Consider the following 17759-nt stretch of genomic DNA (forward strand, 5'->3'; position numbering starts at 1 on the left):
ACAGTTACTGTATGTTTCAATAACGCTTCAGTATATTATAATTCCATGGTTAATTTTTTTATTCTTTTTCAGGATATAACAAAAGTTTATGAAAAATTACCTGATATTGAGAGACTAAGTCTGCACTGTCAACCATTGCAAGGTCCACCTAAAATTGCATCGGGTGTTGCACAGTTTCATAATTTAACCCATTTATCAGTTCCGGTTTGTGCTCTGATTGGTGAGTTTACTTTGAATTTACTCTATAATATTCCATTGCCTTATGTTATCAAGTTAGGCTTATAGTTATAAAATGCTATAGGAATCAGCTGTAATAATAAAGAGTTGTGTTGACTTACTGAGTGACATTCTGAGCTACAGAAAGTTCTGAATTTTGTCATTTTTTTTTTCTTAGCATTTGGAGATTTATTGTTAACTGAGAAATATTGCTTAAAAGTCCTGCTGTGATAGTACTGGAATATTTATATTATATTTGCAACATCTTAGGTAGTCATTTCTACCTGATTTATTTAATTGGTTTTCTATGTATGTACATCATAAATGTAGTTATTGTTTTGTAATCAAAATCAGTCCTAGTCTTGGGTAGTGCTATAGCCTCTGTACCATGGTCTTCCATTGTCTTGGGTTAGAGTTCTCTTGCTTGAGGGTACACTCAGGCACACTATTCTATCTAATCTCTTTTCCTCTTGTTTTGTTAGTTTTTATAGTTTATATAGGAAATATTTATTTTAATGTTGTTGCTGTTGTTAAAATATTTTGTTTTTCCTTGTTTCCTTTTCTCACTGGACTATTTTTCCCTGTTGGGGCCCCTGGGCTTATAGCAACCTGCTTTTCCAACTAGGGTGTTAGCTTAGCAAATAATGATAATAATAATAATAATAATAATAATAATAATAATAATAATGATAATAATACATCTGTTTAGTTCTTTTCTTAAGTAAATTAAAATATTATCCCTTCTGGACTTGATCTAAATGAGTGCATTGAGAATAACAATGTTTTAAGTACGATCTGACCTTTTACGAGAAACACAAATTGAATGCAGGTTAACAACTCTGGATATAGCTAATTTGTATTACAATTCAAATGGTATCTAGGAACTTTTAACAGACGACATACTTGCTATCCTGTCTCTCGCCAAAATAAAGAAAAAGATGACTCAGCATAATCACTATTGGTTAATGATGCACTTATTATACCATGAAAGAGAGGGTGGTAGTTGGTTGAAGCATGACTAAAGCAAACTGAGCTTCAGGCCAAAAGACATTTTGCTTCAAATCAAGTGTGTTTAACAGCTAACGTTGTGGAGCGATACAGTAGTAATTTGTTCTGGAGGGGGAAGATGAGATTGATGTTAATTTATCTATTCATTACTTTTTCAGTATATTATTATTATTATTATTACTGGCCAAGCTACAACCCTAGTTGGAAAAGCAAGATGCTATAAGCCCAAAGGCTCCAACAGGGAAAAATAGCCCAGTGAGGAAAGGAAATAAGGAAATAAATAAATAATGAGAACAAATTAACAATAAATCATTCTACAAGCAGTAACAACGTCAAAAGAGATAAGTCATATATAAACTATAAAAAGACTCATGTCAGCCTGTTCAACATAAAAACATTTGCTGCAACTTTGAACTTTTGAAGTTCTATGGTCATGGACCTTATGCTTCTAAATCATTAGCTTATTATTTGTAGGTAAGCAAGTAAATACAAGATTTTATGACAAGTCCTGATTTTTCAGAGATACGTAGCAAAGAAAAGAGACAAGTTTTTGAAGAGGAAGTTGATTACACTGACTGCATTAGTTTTAAGCGTAGAAGAGTAGGCTCAAGGGAGTCTGCCGTTGTTGAGTTGGCTGCATTCAATGAAGTTTTCGAAAACTGTCCCAAAATAGAGATGCTTCAGATTGGATTCAATCAAGAGTAAGTTTTAGATATTTATTTCTGCCATCTGACATGTTAATACTGAGTCCATTGTACTGGAGTTTTCTTTGTTAGATGAAATATGTTAGAGTATTTTTGATTGATACAGAATGTTCAATCTCTTAGGAAGTAAGAACATTCAAATAATGCATGTTCAGAGGTCATTGTGCATAAAAAGTGTAATTTTGATAATAGAATTTGTTCTTATACTCATCTGATGTTTATATTTCTTTAATCTCCAGAAGCTCATTGACTCTTCAGTCTCAAATTCTAAATAATTCCCTATCCTTTTGATGCCATAGAAATACATACCAAAATGCCTGATACTGATAAATCTAATCTAATTGAACATTCAATCATTTCTTATATCTATTATTAGTAGACTTTATTTTGGAACCTATGATTGCCATCCTAGAGGACCTGAAAAGTCATTTTCTTCTAAGGATTCAGTGAATAGGACTACATTCAGTAAGATGCAGCATGTATGAGTTTAGTAGTATTACCTGTAATTGCTTGTCTGGAAGCATTGCTTAGCACAGCAACCTCTTCGAAAACTCTGTTAACAGAGGGCCCAGAACTGTGAGCCATTCTCTTTGTGGCCAAAACGTAGTTGTCAGCGCCATCCTGCTGTTTACAGATATCCTAAATTTGTCTTATCACCTGCTGGATTATATCAACAGACGGAAAGGTGTAAAGATACAGATTTGACAAGTCTTGATAACATGTCAACTACCTTCCATGGTGTAATAAAACCAATCTGTATTTTTCTCCAGTGAGGTTGCAAACATGACAGTGTTTAGTTTACCCCACAACTTCCAAATTTTTAGACACTTTGGCAGATGTGGCAACCATTCTTTTGAAGCCATTTGGTTTTTATGCATAGCTGATATGCTAACATGTTTGATATCCCCTCGATGAACCAAGTAAAAAGAACTCTTATCTCAAATTTGTCCAAATAAGTAGTATTTCTACAACCAGTACAGGGATTTTGATCTTTTCCCCTTTGCCAATGCTGTCTTGTTGTGTGAGAATTATACCATGGTCTTTCCCCCATCAGTTTTTCTCTCATGCTTAAGGGCCTTGTAAATCTTTATAAGTTCATGGAAATTATTGTGAAGAGTCAATTCCTGTGACATCCATTTCTCTGATAGATGTATAAAAACTAGAATTTTTTCTCATACTTTTTGTGAAAGATCTGTAAACAGGGATAGGTCTGGGATATTCATCTCTGAGGAAAATACCTATTTGTTCCGTAACTGAAATACAACCACGCTATTTACATGGGGTAATTACTTCGGCGTAGCTGAATGACGAGCCATAAAAGTTTTAACGAGGGTTTACTACCCCGCCGCTAGTTAGCGGTGGCTAGGGAGGGGTAGCTAGCTAGCTACCCCCCCCCCCCCGACACACACCGGTGAATGCTTCTCTTTACTTTTGGCTCGGGAAGAGAACAGACCTGTCTGTGCTCTCCCTCGCTTTGACTGCCATATTAATCTGTTTTTTGCTTTTTCTCTTTCGCAGTGTGCTTGAAGTTGGCCTCTACTGATAATGCGTACTTGCCCTGGACTTCCCGGTCGCCCTTGTGGGACCTTTATGTCGGCGGTCGACACTGATCCCCACACCTTGTGTCCTCACTGTAGGGGCCAGCGGTGTGATAGTGACAATGTATGTATTGAATGTAGGGAGTGGCCTACCTCCCAGTGGGAGAGGTTTGCCCGGCGCCGTAAGAAGAAGGCCAAAAGGGATCTTTCTCCTTCAGAGGCTTCTCTGAAGAGAGAAAATTCCAGGACTTCTTCTTCCGTTGCCCTTTCCTCCTCCGAAGCTCCCCCTCGAGCGGTCTCTTCTGAGAGGCCGGCGATTGGTAGCGTAGACCGCTGTGCTGTTGTCCGATCCTTGGTTGTGGGAGAGGTAGTTGCCTCCCATAGCGAGGTGGCTGCCCCTCCTCCCCCGGAGGAGGACTTAATGTCTAACCGTGATTTGTTTCAGCTTTGGGCTTCCTTGAGGCTGCAGGGTTCGCCCTCCAAGGAAGCCCTGTTTGACATGATCTAACTGGGTGCAGCCGTCAAACAATCGCCAACTACAGCGGAAATAGATCCTCTGTCTGTGGTTGACGTTGTTGTGACGGAGTTATCCCATGGATCTAGTCAAACCCCCGTTCCTGTGGCTGAGGTAGCTGATGGCTTAGATTCTCCCTCCGAACACCCTTCGAGGGAGGATCTAAGTCCCACGGTCTCTTCTGCCGGTGATTCTCCCCCTCGGGGGAGTTCACTTACAGAGGCTCCTCTTCGGAGGCCCATTGATGGTCAGCTTGCTGATCCCACGGCCCCTTGTGGGCGTATAAGGCGGAAAGCTCGTCCTCCCCTTCGCCGTAGAGGCCTTCCTTCCCCTTACAAGGGGGTTAAGAGGTGCCTATTCGGCTCGTCGTCACCACAGTCCTCTGCTGAGGAGACGACTCGCCATTCACCGATCCTGCCAGCTACCAACCTAGACCTCTCCGGGGATCGTTCGCGATCTCCTTCGGATGATGGTCATCCTCCGGGACATAGTGACCAGTATCCCAGACCGTCAACTTCCAATGTTCCTGATGCGCGTGACGCGCCACCTGATCCTGCCGCTGCGCAGTCTCCGGGCCCTTCGGGGCTGAAGGGTCTTGAGCGCAAAACCGCGCCCCTTGCCCTCAAGCGCCAGGTTCCTCCTGTGCGCTCTCTTGCTGCTGTCTCTGCTGTGGCTGCCGTTGCCGCTGTTCCTGACTTAGCGCTACGGCGCTTACCCTCACGCGTTCGCGCCACCGTTCCTGCTACGCGCAAGGGTCCCCTTGCGCGCCCACGCCCTTCTGCGCCCTGGCGCCCTCCAGCAGTTCCTGTTACAGCGCGCCAGCGCTCACCTGCGCACACGCGCCCACCGGTGCCCCAGCGGCCACCTGCGCTCACGCGCCCACCGGCACCCTTCGCTGGCGCACAGGCGCCCACAGGCTCCTCCGGACTCGTCGCGCCCGTCTGGAGAGACGCGTGACACGCGCCCACGCGCTGTTCCAGCTCCAGCGCTCACGCGCTCACCAACACGCCATCGCGCTACGACATCCCAGCGCGTTGCCCAGGAGGCTCCCAAGCTAGCGCACGGGCGCTCACGGCCGCCCCTGGGCTCTCCTTCCAGACCGCGCGAGCTTGCACGTACTGCAACCGCGCACGACGCCCCGGTTACGCGCCCTGTTCCAGTCACGCGCCCCGTTCCTGTCTTCAAGGCGCCTAACGTAACCATCCAGCGCACACCTGAGCGCCCTCATCCAACCGCGCGCCCTACGCGGCCGCTGCAGCAGCAGCGCACCCCGGTGCGACCACATCCTGATGCACGCCATGCGCGCCCACGATCACCAGCGCGTCCAGCGCGCCCACAGGCGAGCATGTCGGTCCTGTCGGACCAGCGCCAACATCCGAGCCAACGCGCCATCCATGCCGCTTGCGATCCCGCACCAGAGCTCACGCACCCTCGCCCGGTTCTTCCGGACACGCGCTCAGGCGCCCCCGTTGTCTCGCGCCCTCCGGGGCCGCATCAGGTCGCTGCGCGCCCTCGCATTCGGCCGCCTCCCGTGCCGGCTCCTGCACGCCACACGCCCTCGCCATCGCCTACACGCTCTCGCGACCACGCGCCCGCTCCAGCTGCTGCGCGACCACGCGCCCGCTCCAGCTGCTGTGCGCTCACGCGCCCGCTCCATCGCCAGTGCACCATCGCTCCCTCGCTGCTGTATCCACGCCTGCGCGCCCGCCCCCGCCCACGCGGATGCGCGCGCGAGATTCGTGTGTCGCGCGAGCCCTTCACGCGCGACCCTGACCTGGGCCCGTCTTACGAGCCCCAGCGCGATCGCCGTTAGGCGGACAGGTCTTTTTCTCGTTCCCTCTCCCCGCAAGCGCAGACCAGCGCGCTCGCCGGAGGAGGGGCGCATCCCGGACAGGTCTAGGGACTCTTTCCTTTCAGCCCCACAGGCGAACCCACATTTGTTGACTCCTCCTAGGGATCGCACGATCCCCTTCCCTCCAGAGGGGGTGTCTGACAGCGCGACTGTCAGCCAGTAGCCCTGGTTCGGCACCCTAGTCAGAGCTCTTGTGCAGGCGATTAAGCCCGCCCTCTCTGACGGGGTCACAAACCAGCGGCAGCTTCCTCCCCCCAGAAGAGGAAGAGAGGAGTCTCTCCCGTGGAAACTCCTCCGAGGCCTATATTGTCTCCTCGCAGGTCTTTGCGCAAGGCTTCTTCTCCCCTCCAGACCTTCTCTCCCTCCCCTGCGGATGAGAACTACCCTTCCTCAGGAGAGTCGGATGAGCCGGACCATTCCCCCATCGCACCAATGGGGGAAGCTCCGCCTCTCCCTGAGAAGTCGTCTCGTCCAGGGGTGGAGAAGAGCCTGCTCCCTTCGTTGCTCGAGTCCTGTATCCCGCCCAGGAGGGAGCCTAAAGACTCTAAGACGATTCCCAAATCGTCAGCAAGGATCAGGCAGGAACCGTCTAGAGCCGCTGAGGATGTCCACGTGTCCCCCCAGGAAGAGCCACTGGGGACGGGAGACTTCGCTGTCAGCCCTTCAGGAGGAGAGCACCAGGAGTCAGAACACGCTTTCTGGCAAGTCCTGACGCTCATGAGGAACCTCAATGGGATCCCAGACCCTGAGATTACCCCTCGTGAAGGTAAGGACACGGTCCTGGACCGCGTCTATGGCACCCAGAAACCCTCTAGGGCCAGTGCAGCTTTGCCCTGGTCTCAGGGGATGAAGAGTGCCAGTTACAAGGTCGAGGGCCAGCTCTCTAAGCTTGCTTCCTCCAGCAGATCAAGTGCTGGTAACAAGCTCCTCCCTCCTCCTCGAGTCCATCAGAGGAGGTACTTCGAGATCCTTGAGGAGTCTTGTCTGGGTCTTCCGTTGCACCACTCTGTGGAAGAACTCACAGGGGGAGTCCCTCTTGAGAGACTCTCCAACTGGCACTTGTCCTTCTCAGCCACTGAGATCCTAAGCCAGGAGAAGGTCACCAAGTGTGCCATGCAGGCAACTTCGTGGCTAGACATCTGGCTGGGGTCTCTGGGCATCCTGGTGTGGTCCGAGGACCTCTCCAAAGAAAGCACCAGGAAGGCATCCTGTTCGCAACTTGTTGCGAAAATCCTCTCTCTGTGAGGAGATGCTGGATAGTCTCCAGGCGTGAAGTCGAAGCGAAGCCACAGCTTTGTGGTAGATGTTGGAGTGTGGTTGTTTGAGTAGCTCGTGACGTGGAGGGAGCTCCCTCGGAACCTCCGTGAGGAGTTGCAGAAGGTCTGGGAACTCCCTCCACGTCACGAGCTACTCAAACAACCACACTCCAACATCTACCACAAAGCTATGGCTTCGCTTCGACTTCACGCCTGGAGACTATCCAGCATCTCCTCACAGAGAGGATTTTCGCAACAAGTTGCGAACAGGATGTGTGGCCACCTGTGCAAATCATCCGCAGGAGTCTACCAGGCGAAGTGGCGAGTTTTCTGTGGTTGGTGTCGTGGAAGGAGTATCTCTCCCCTCGATGCCACTTTACCAGCAATAGCGGAGTTCCTCGTTTATTTGCGGGAGGAAATGCGACTTTTAGTCTCGGCAGTGAAAGGCTATCGCTCAGCCTTAAGTCTTGCCTTCAAGCTTAAAGGAATGGACATTTCTTCCTCGCTGGAACTTTCCCTTCTCATACGGAGTTATGAACTTACCTGCCCTCAGTCGGAAGTGAGACCTCCTCCATGGAACGTGGTTCGAGTTCTCAGGTCTCTTAAGAGACCTCCCTACGAACCATTACGCCAGGCTTCTGATCGCCACCTTACCTGGAAGACGGTTTTCCTGCTAGCTTTGGCCTCGGCCAAGCGAGTCAGTGAGCTTCATGGTCTCTCGTACGACGTCGCCCATTCAAGGGGATGGGGGGAGGTAACGTTCAGCTTCGTCCCTGAGTTTGTTGCCAAGACTCAGAACCCGGGAGTGCCGGACCCAAGGTTCGACTCCTTCCGGGTTTCGAGTCTCCGTTCTGTAACAGATGACCCAGACCATCTCCTACTGTGCCCAGTTAGGAGTCTGAGGTTGTATCTTAAAAGAACAGCTGCAGTTCGTCCCCAGGTGCGAGCTCTGTTTGTGAGCACCGGGGAGACGAAGAGGAGGGTCACCAGAAATACCATCTCAGCCTGGAATCGCAAGGTAATACATCTGGCCTTGAATCCTGACCCTCCTCCGTCACGTCACCCTAGAGTGCATGACGTCAGTGGCGTGGCTACGTCCCTGGCCTTCAAGAAAAACTTTTCAGTGACGCAGGTCCTTCAAGCTGGGGTGTGGAAGCGTCAGACCACCTTCACGGCCCACTACCTGCAAGACGTGACACACAGGAGGCTCGATACCTTTTCTATCGGCCCTGTGGTGGCTGCACAACAGCTGGTCTAACCTCAGGGTCCTTATTGGACAAGTAGCAGAAGGTTGAGGGCATTGTTACCCAGTTTTAGTCTGCATGAATGAAAAGATCTGCCTGGCCCTTATTCTTTTCTTCATCCTCTCCTCCCTTGGAGAAAGCAGCATCCTGGGTTCCTTGCACAGCTGACCTCAAACCTCTGCAGGTAAGCCATGCTCCCTTGTGTTCCTAGTATTAAGATGTAATACTGTCACGTCCCCATACTCTTGACGAGGTGGTATTAGGAGAGTCCTAGCCTAGATTTCCATCTGAAGAACTCCAGGTCAACTTCCTAGGACGAGTCACTTCTCACCTTCACACACAGCTTACGTAGGCCGCAGCAGTTTCACAGCTGTCAGCGAGGAGCAGGGACCCCTTACTTCTTGAGTTCCTACACACTCGAGTTCAGGGTCCCCGGGCAAGCCAAAGCCAGTATGGCAGGGTCCTTACCACCCTTCCAAAGGGTTAAGTCACCCCATGTAAATAGCGTTGTATTTCAGTTACGGAACAAATGACAAATTCGTAGATAATTTGTATTTTTCCTAACGATACAAACATTAGCTATTTACAGTTATGTGCCCGCCAGCCCTGTCCCCCAAGATAAGTCCTACCTCTAAGTAAAGTGAGCTAATTCACCAGTGTGTGTGAGGGGGAGGGGTAGTTAGCTACCCCTCCCTACCCCCCGCTAACTAGCAGCGGGGTAGTAAACCCTCGTTAAAACTTTTATGGCTCGTCATTCAGCTACGCCGAAGTAATTACCCCATATAAATAGCTAAGGTTTGTATAGTTAGGAAAAATGCAAATTATCTACGAATTTGTCAATTTTTAGATCTGTTGAGAAGCCTAATCACCTTTTTTTACCACCTCCCAGAACCATTGATGGTGTTTTCATGAAAAAATTTGTGAGAACTGTAAACTTTTGATATTCTTGATATACAGAAATGGTTCTCAAACCCCCGACACTTTAGGGACGAGGAATAACCTCTTGTGAAAGCCCGGGAGAAATGTTTAATACCTCTTTTATCATATCTTGTACCAAAATTTTACAATCTTTAGATTGAAAATTAGTGCCTTTGTTGTATTTCATAGCTAACTTGAAAATGGAAATGGTTTTTCGGACAAGTTAAGACTGGAGGATAGAAAAATCTTGGAACTTTCATTTACTACAGCTAGCTCCTGTGGACTGGGAATAAGAACATATTGTTAGATTGTGAGTGAAGCATGCTACTGCACAGCAAAAGCCAGTTGAATCAAGTTGTTAATTATATAATTAAAATGTTAAGATATTTCCCTATGATGCTAAAAATTGTAGTACTGTACAACATGTATCATTTGCAGTAACAGAGAAACAAGTAGATAACGTTAAATTGTGAGTGAAGTGAACCACAGCAGAGTAAAGACCACTTAGTGAATTACAGTAATAATCTTACTTTGGCAGACCAATATACAAGTAAATACTGAACTCTGAATTCAGTATGGGTGACAACTGATATAGCTAGGAAGTTTTCCATATAAAATGGGATTGAAAATTCAGATTTTCCATGCGAGCGGCAGGCATGGTCTGCCATTCTACAAAGGTTCCATTGACAGAATGTGGATTATTTTGAATTTTGGGTTTTGAAAAAACTGATCATGTTCTTTAAATGATTATACAATATCTTTCCAAAACATGTCTATAGGATGCAGTGTTGTATTTTTTTCTGAGGGATTTTAAAGCAAGATTTGTTCCGTAACTGAAATACAAGCCACACTATTTACATGGGGTAATTACTTCGGCGTAGCTGAATGACGAGCCATAAGAATTTTAACGAGGGTTTACTACCCCACCGCTAGTTAGCGGGTGGTTAGGGAGGGGTAGCTTGCTACCCCTCCCCCCTCTCACACACAGTGAATGCTTCACTTTGCTTTTGGCTCGGAGAGACGACAGACCTGTCTGCGCTCTCCTCCGTTTTTGACTGCCATAATTTGTTTTGCTTTTTCTTTCAGTGTGTGTTTGAAGTTGGCCTCTATTCTTTCATCATACGTACGTGCCCTGGACAAGCCGGCCGCCCTTGTGGTACCTTTATGTCGGCCTTGGACACCGATCCTCACTCCTTATGCCCTCAGTGTAGGGGCCAACGGTGTGATAGGTCTAACGTATGTATCGAGTGTAGAGAGTGGTCTACCTCCCAGTGGGAGAGGTTTGCCCGGTGCCGCAAGAAGAAGGCTAAAAGGGATATTTCTCCTTTAGAGGCTTCTTTGAAGAGAGAAAATTCCAAGACTACTTCTTCCGTAGCCCTTTCCTCCTCCGAAGCTCTCACTCAAGCGGTCTCTTCCGAGAGGCCGGCGAGTGGTAGCGTAGACCGTATTGCTGTTGACCGATCCCGGGTTGCGGGAGAGGTAGTTGCCTCCCATAGCGAGGCAGCTGCCCCTCCTCCCCCGGAGGAGGATTTAAATATTTATTTGTCTGTTAATAACAATGATTTATTACAGCTTTGGGCTTCCTTGGGGCTTCAGGGTTCGCCCTCCAGGCAAGCCCTGTTTGACATGATCAAACTGGGTGCAGCTGTTAAACAATCGCCGACGACAGCAGGGATAGATCCTCAGTCGGTCGTTGACGTTGTTGTAACGGAGGCATCGAGTGGTTCTGCTCAAACTCCTGTGCCTGTTGTTGCTGAGGTAGCTGAAGGCTTAGGTTCCCCCTCCGAACATCCTTCGAGGGAGGAACTAAGTCCTACGGTCTCTTCTGCCGGTGATTCTCCCCCTCGGGGGAGTTCACTAACAGAGACTCCTCTGCGGAGGCCCTACAAAGGTCAGAGTTCTGATCCAACGGCCCCTTGTGGGCGTATAAGGCGGAAGGCTCGTCCTCCCCTTCGCCGTAGAGGCCTTCCTGCTCCTCACAAGAGAGTTAGGAGGCGCCTCTTCGGCTCGTCATCCTCGCAGTCCTCTGAGGAGGAGACAACTCGCCGATCACCGTTCCTGCCAGCTACCACCTTAGACCTCTCCAGGGATCGTTCGCGATCCCCGTCGGAGGATGGTCGTCCTTCAGGACTTTGTATCCAGTCACCCTCCAGACATGCTGTCCTGCCATCTCCTTTCAAGGATGATACGCGCTACGTGCCATCTAAACCTGTCATTGCGCAGGCACCGGTCCCTTCGGGGCAAAAGGGTAATAAGCTCAAAACTGCGCATCAAACCCCTGCGCGCCAGGTTATGCCTGCGCGCCCTTCTGCTGTTGCCGCTGATCCTGATTTAGCGCCACGGCGCTCACCTGCGAGCGTGCGCGCAAATGTTCCAGTTACGCGCCAGGGTTCCCCTGCGCGCCCACAACCTTCGGCGCGCCCGCACCCATCAGCAGTTCCTGAAATAGCGCTCCCACACCCACCTGCGCACACGCGCTCGCCTGCGCAAACGCGCCCGGCAGTTCCTGATAAACGCGCGGTCCAAGAGGCACCTAAGTTAGCGCACAGGCGCTCACAGGTGCCTCTAGACCCCCAACACTCTTATATTACTAAAAGTGATGCACGCCAACCTTGCGCTGTTCCTGTTATAGCGCAAGCGCGCTTCTACATCACAGCGCGCAGTCCAGGAGGCTCCCAAGATAGCGCACGGGCGCTCATGGGTTCCCCTGGACTCTCTGCTAACTGCGCGCAATATAAAAACTGCGCACAATGTTCCAGTACCGAGCGAGGTTCCAGTTGCACGCGATGCGCGCCCAACCCAACAGTGCACATCTACACGGTCAGTTCCTGCTGCGCGCCCTGCGCACCCATTGCAACAGCGCACACCTGTGCGCCCACATCCTGATGCGCGCCATGAGCGCCCGCCTAAGGCACCTGCACATGCGCATCTCTCGTCTGCGCACCAACGCGTGATCTCGCTCTCGTGCTATCACCAGGCTGCGCAATCACGCCCACGCCCGGTCGTGACAGACACGCGCCAGCATGCTACCGCGCACTCGCGCTCATCAGTAGCCCATCAGCCCACTGTGCGCCCTCGCATCCAGCCTTCTACCCCGCCTCATAAGATAGCTCCTGTGCGCCACACGCCCTCGCCATCTCCTACGCGTGCCCGCGTCCCCTCCTGCGCGCCCGCGCCCTCAACCTCGCACGCCCACGCTCACGCGCGCGCGAGTGAGAATGTCCTGCTGCGCATGATTCATTTACGCGCGATCCAGAACAGGGCTTTTCACACGGTGATCGGCGCAACGATCGCCAACGCGATCACGCTCGAGTTACATCAGGGGTACAGGCGAACAGGTTATCATCGCGCTCCCCTCCCCGCAAGCGCAGAACAGTGCGCTCGCCGGAGGAGGGGAGGTTTCCGGACAGGTCTAAGGACCTTTCTTCTTCCTTCATTGCAGATTCTCAACAGGCGAACCCTCGTGTCGACTCCTCCAAGGGATCGAACGATCCCCTTCCCTCCAGAGGGAGTATCTGACAGCGCGACTGTCAGCCAGCAGCCCTGGTTTGGTACCATTGTCAGAGCGCTTATGCAGGCAATGAAGCCTGTGCTTTCTGACAGGGTCACAAATCAGTGGCAACTTCCTCCCCCCTGAAGAGGAAGAGAGGAGTCCCAGACGTGGTAACTTCTCCAAGGACTATCCTGTTTCCTCGCAAGTCCTTACGTAAGGATCCTACCCCACCTCAGACTTTCTCTCGCTCCTCTGCGGATAAGTATTACCCATCCTTAGGAGAGCCGCAAGATCCGGTCCGTTCCCCCATCGCACCAATGGGGGAAACTCTGCTGCTTCCTGAGAAGTCTCCTCGTATAGAGGTGGCGAAGGCCTTACATCCTTCATTGCTGGAGTCCTGCATCCCTCCTAGGAGGGAGCCGAAGGACTCGAAGACTGTTCCCAAGTCTTCCGCAAGGACCCGACAGGAACCAGATAGACTTTTGGAGAATGTCCGTGAGTCTCCCCAGGAAGAGCGTCTGGGGACGGGAGACTTCGCTGCCAGTCCGTCAGGAGGAGAGCACCAGGAGTCAGAACATGCGTTCTGGCAAGTCCTGACCCTCATGAGGAACATCAATGGGATTCCAGACCCAGAGATTCCTCCTCGTGAAGGGAAAGATACGGTCCTGGACCGAATCTACGGCACCCAGAAACCCTCTAGGGCCAGTGCAGCTTTGCCCTGGTCTCAGGGGAGGAAGAGTGCCAGAGACAAGGTCGAGGGCCAGCTCTCTGAGCTTGCCTCCTCCAATCGATCCAGTGCCGGTAACAAGCTCCTCCCTCCTCCTCGAGTACATCAGATGAGGTACTTTGAAATCCTAGAGGAGACTTGTTTGAGTCTTCCAGTACACCATTCGGTGGAAGAGCTCACTGGGGGAGTCCCTCTTGAGAGACTCTCCAACCGGCAAGTGTCCTATTGCGCAACTGAGATCCTAAGCCAGGAGAAAGTTGCGAAGTGTGCCATGCAGGCAACTTCGTGGCTGGACATCTGGCTGGGATCTCTGGGCATCCTGGTACGTTCTGAGGACCTCTCCAAAGAAAGTACCAGGAAGGCACTGGAGACAGTCTTACTCTCAGGCACCCGAACCATTGAGTTTCTGGCCCATCAAGTCTCGAGCTTGTGGGCCAACACGATTCTCAAGCGTCGGGACGCAGTGGCTGAGAGGTTCCACCAGAAGGTCCCCAGTTCTGATGTTAGCAGGCTCAGACACTCTTCCGCTCTCGGTAAGAGCTTGTTTGAGCCAAAGGACGTGGAGCTAGCCGCTGAGAGGTGGAGGAAGTCCAATCAGGATTCCCTCATCCACAGGGCCCTGACATCGAGGCCTTACAAACCTCCAGCAGCTCAGCAACCCCGTCCAGCTAAGGACACTAGGAAGACAACGACAACGGCAGCAAAGCAGAAGGTGTCTAAGCCCTCTCCTGCCAAGGGCAGAAGGGGCAAGAAGTCCTCCAGGGGAGGAGGTAAAAGTTCTAGAAGGAACGGCCGAGGCCGTAAACGCTAGGATTGGCAGTCCCCCTGCATGTCCACCAGTGGGGGGATGCCTATAAAGTTGCGCGACAAGGTGGCAGCAACTCGGGGCAGATACCTGGACGATTTCCGTAATCGGTCAGGGTTATCGCGTCCCGTTCATCTCATGTCTACCTCCCCTGACAGCGAATCCAGTGTCATTGAGCTCCCTTACCGTGGGATCGGTAACGGGACAGGCCCTCCTGGCAGAAGTCCAGACCATGTTGAAGAAGGACGCTCTCCAAGAGGTTGTGGACGGTCCCCAGGCTTCTACAGTCGACTCTTTCTTGTGAGAAAGGCGTCTGGAGGCTGGAGACCAGTCATCGACCTCTCGACACTGAACGGGTTTGTCAAACAGACTCCGTTCAGTATAGAGATGACAGACACGGTCAGGCTTGCAGTGAGACCACTAGACTTCATGTGCACACTGGACCTGAAGGACGTGTACTTCCAGATCCCAGTCCACCCGTCGTCAAGGAAGTACAGTACTTAAGATTCTGCCTAGACGACAAGATCTACCAGTTCAAGGTGCTGTGCTTCGGTCTCTCCACAGCACCCCAAGTGTTCACCAAGGTGTACACCCTGATTTCATCATGGGCTCACAGGATCGGCATCCGTCTCCTCCGTTATCTGGACGACTGGCTGATCCTAGCAGACTCGAAGGCAACCCTTCTTCGCCACCTAGACAAGCTTCTCGAACTTTGCCAAGATCTGGGGATCATGGTAAACCTCGAGAAGTCCTCTCTGCAGCCCTCTCAGAGACTGGTATACCTAGGCATGGTCATAGACACCAATCTCCACAAAGCCTTCCCATCAAACGACAGGATAGCAAGGCTGAGGAAGGTCACGAGACCTTTCCTCACACGAGAAAAACTTCCAGCTTAAACGTGGTTACGTCTCCTCGGCCATCTCTCCTCCCTGGCCCGTCTGGTTCCCAACAGTCCCCTCAGAATGAGATATCTCCAGTGGCGACTCAAGTCGCGGTGGAATCAAGGACACGATTCCCCGGACACCCTGATCTCTATGGGACAACCGGAACAGACGGATCTCCATTGGTGGGTGGCAGACGAGAACCTACGAAAGGGAGTGGATCTTCTCATCCTCCCGCCGGACTTGATGTTGTTTTCGGACGCATCAAAGAAAGGGTCTCCCACGTTCTGAACCACAGGACCTCAGGGCTGTGGTCAGAATCAGAAAATTACCTTCACATAAACCTGCTAGAAATGAAGGCCGTGTTCCTGGCACTTCAGAAGTTCCACCAAGTCCTGGCGGGCCACTCTGTGGTAGTGATGAGCGACAACACCACAGTGTTGGCTTATATCAACAAGCAGGGAGGTACCTTTTCAGAACAGCTATCCCATCTTGCAGTAGAGACACTGAGATGGTCCGAAGTCCACTCGATCACACTAGCAGCTCGCTTCATTCCGGGCAAAAGGAATGTGCTCGCCGACAGTCTGAGCAGAGCGACACAGATAGTGAGTACCGAGTGGTCTTTGGATCCTCAAGTAGTCAACAAAGTCCTGACTTTGTGGGGTTCCCCGACTGTGGACCTGTTCGCTACAGCGCTGAACTACAAGCTCCCGCTGTACTGCTCCCCAGTCCCGGACCCCAAGGCTCTCTGGCAAGATGCCTTCCAACAACGGTGGGACAACATCGATGTGTACACCTTTCCCCCGTTCTGTCTGATGAGGAGAGTACTCAACAAGAACAGAATATCGGTCAACCTGTCAATGACCCTCATAGCTCCGCTATGGCATCACGCAGAATGGTTCCCGGACCTTCTGCAACTCTTTACGGAGCCTCCAAGGGAACTCCCTCCACGTCACGAGCTACTCAAACAACCACATGCCAACATCTTCCACAAAGCCGTAGCTTCGCTTCGACTTCACGCCTGGAGACTATCCAGCATCTCCTCAAAGAGAGAGGATTTTTGCAACAAGTTGCAAACAGGATGTCTGGAGACCTGTGCAAGTCATCCGCAGGGATCTACCAGGCGAAGTGGCGAGTTTTGTGTGGTTGGTGTCGTGGAAGGGGTATCTCTCCACTCGATGCCACTATTCCAGCAATAGCGGAGTTCCTCGTGTATTTGCGGGAGGAAATGCGCCTTTCAGTCTCGGCAGTGAAAGGCTATCGCTCAGCTTTAAGTTTGCCTTCAGGCTCAAAGGAATGGATATTTCTTCCTCACTGGAACTTTCTCTTCTCATACGAAGCTATGAACTTACCTGCCCTCAGTCGGAAGTGAGACCCCCTCCTTGGAATGTGGTTCAAGTTCTCAGGTCTCTAAAGAGACCTCCTTACGAACCACTACGGCAGGCTTCAGATCGTCACCTTACTTGGAAGACGGTGTTCCTGCTAGCTTTGGCCTCGGCCAAGCGAGTCAGCGAACTACATGGTCTCTCATACGACAGCACCCATTCAAGGGGATTGGGGGAGGTAACGTTCAGGTTTGTCCCTGAGTTTGTTGCCAAGACTCAGAACCCGGGAGTGCCTGACCCTCGGTTCGACTCTTTCCAGGTTTCGAGTCTCCTTTCTGTAACAGATGACCCAGACCATCTCCTACTGTGCCCAGTTAGGAGTCTGAGGTTGTATCTTAAAAGAACAGCTGCAGTTCGTCCCCAGGTTCAAGCCTTGTTCATGAGCACTGGGAAAACGAAGAGGAGGGTCACCAGGAATACCATCTCAGCCTGGATTCGCAAGGTAATACACCTGGCCTTGAATCCTGACCCTTCTCCGTCACGTCACCCTAGAGCGCATGATATCAGGGGCATAGCTACGTCCCTGGCCTTCAAGAAGAATTATTCAGTGACGCAGGTCCTTCAAGCTGGGGTGTGGAGGCGTCAGACCACCTTCACAGCCCACTACCTGCAAGACGTGACCCACAGGAGGCTCGATACGTTTTCTATCGGCCCTGTGGTGGCTGCACAACAGCTGGTCTAAACCTCTGGCTCCTTAATGGACAAGTAGCAGAAGGTTGAGGGCATTGTTACCCGGTTTTAGTCTGCATGAATGAAAAGGTATGTCTGGCCCTTATTCTTTTCTTCATCCTCTCCTCCCTTGGAGAAAGCAGCCTCCTGGGTTCTCTGCACAGCTGACCTCAAACCACTGCAGGTAAACCATGCTTCCTTGTGTTCCTAGTATTAAGTGTAATACTGTCATGTCCCCATACCCTGATGAGGTGGTATTGGGAGAGTCCTAGCCTAGATTTCCATCTGAGGAACTCCAGGTCAACTTCCTAGGACGAGTCACTTTTCACCTTCGCACACACCTTACGTAGGCCGCAGCAGTTTCACAGCTGCTAGCGAGGAGCAGGGATTCCCTATTGTCTGAGTACGTAGACACTCGAATATGGAGTCCCCGGGCAAGCCAAAGCCAGTATGGCAGGGACTTACCACCCTACCTAAGGGTTAAGTCACCCCATGTAAATAGCGTGGTTTGTATTTCAGTTACGGAACAAATGACAAATTCTTAGATAA

At 50.8% G+C, this 17759-nt stretch overlaps 1 protein-coding gene across 1 annotated transcript in view; it reads left to right on the plus strand.

Moving 5' to 3' along the window:
* LOC137624416 (F-box/LRR-repeat protein 18-like) overlaps window positions 1-17759 on the plus strand; it is a 94839-nt gene that overhangs the window by 45310 nt on the left and 31770 nt on the right. The window contains exons 6-7 of the mRNA XM_068355161.1: window positions 73-220; window positions 1745-1925. Coding sequence (XP_068211262.1) covers window positions 73-220; window positions 1745-1925 — 329 coding nt within the window. The remainder of the gene's footprint in view (window positions 1-72; window positions 221-1744; window positions 1926-17759) is intronic.

Source organism: Palaemon carinicauda, chromosome 31, assembly GCF_036898095.1.
Source record: "Palaemon carinicauda isolate YSFRI2023 chromosome 31, ASM3689809v2, whole genome shotgun sequence".
Lineage (NCBI taxonomy): Eukaryota > Metazoa > Arthropoda > Malacostraca > Decapoda > Palaemonidae > Palaemon > Palaemon carinicauda.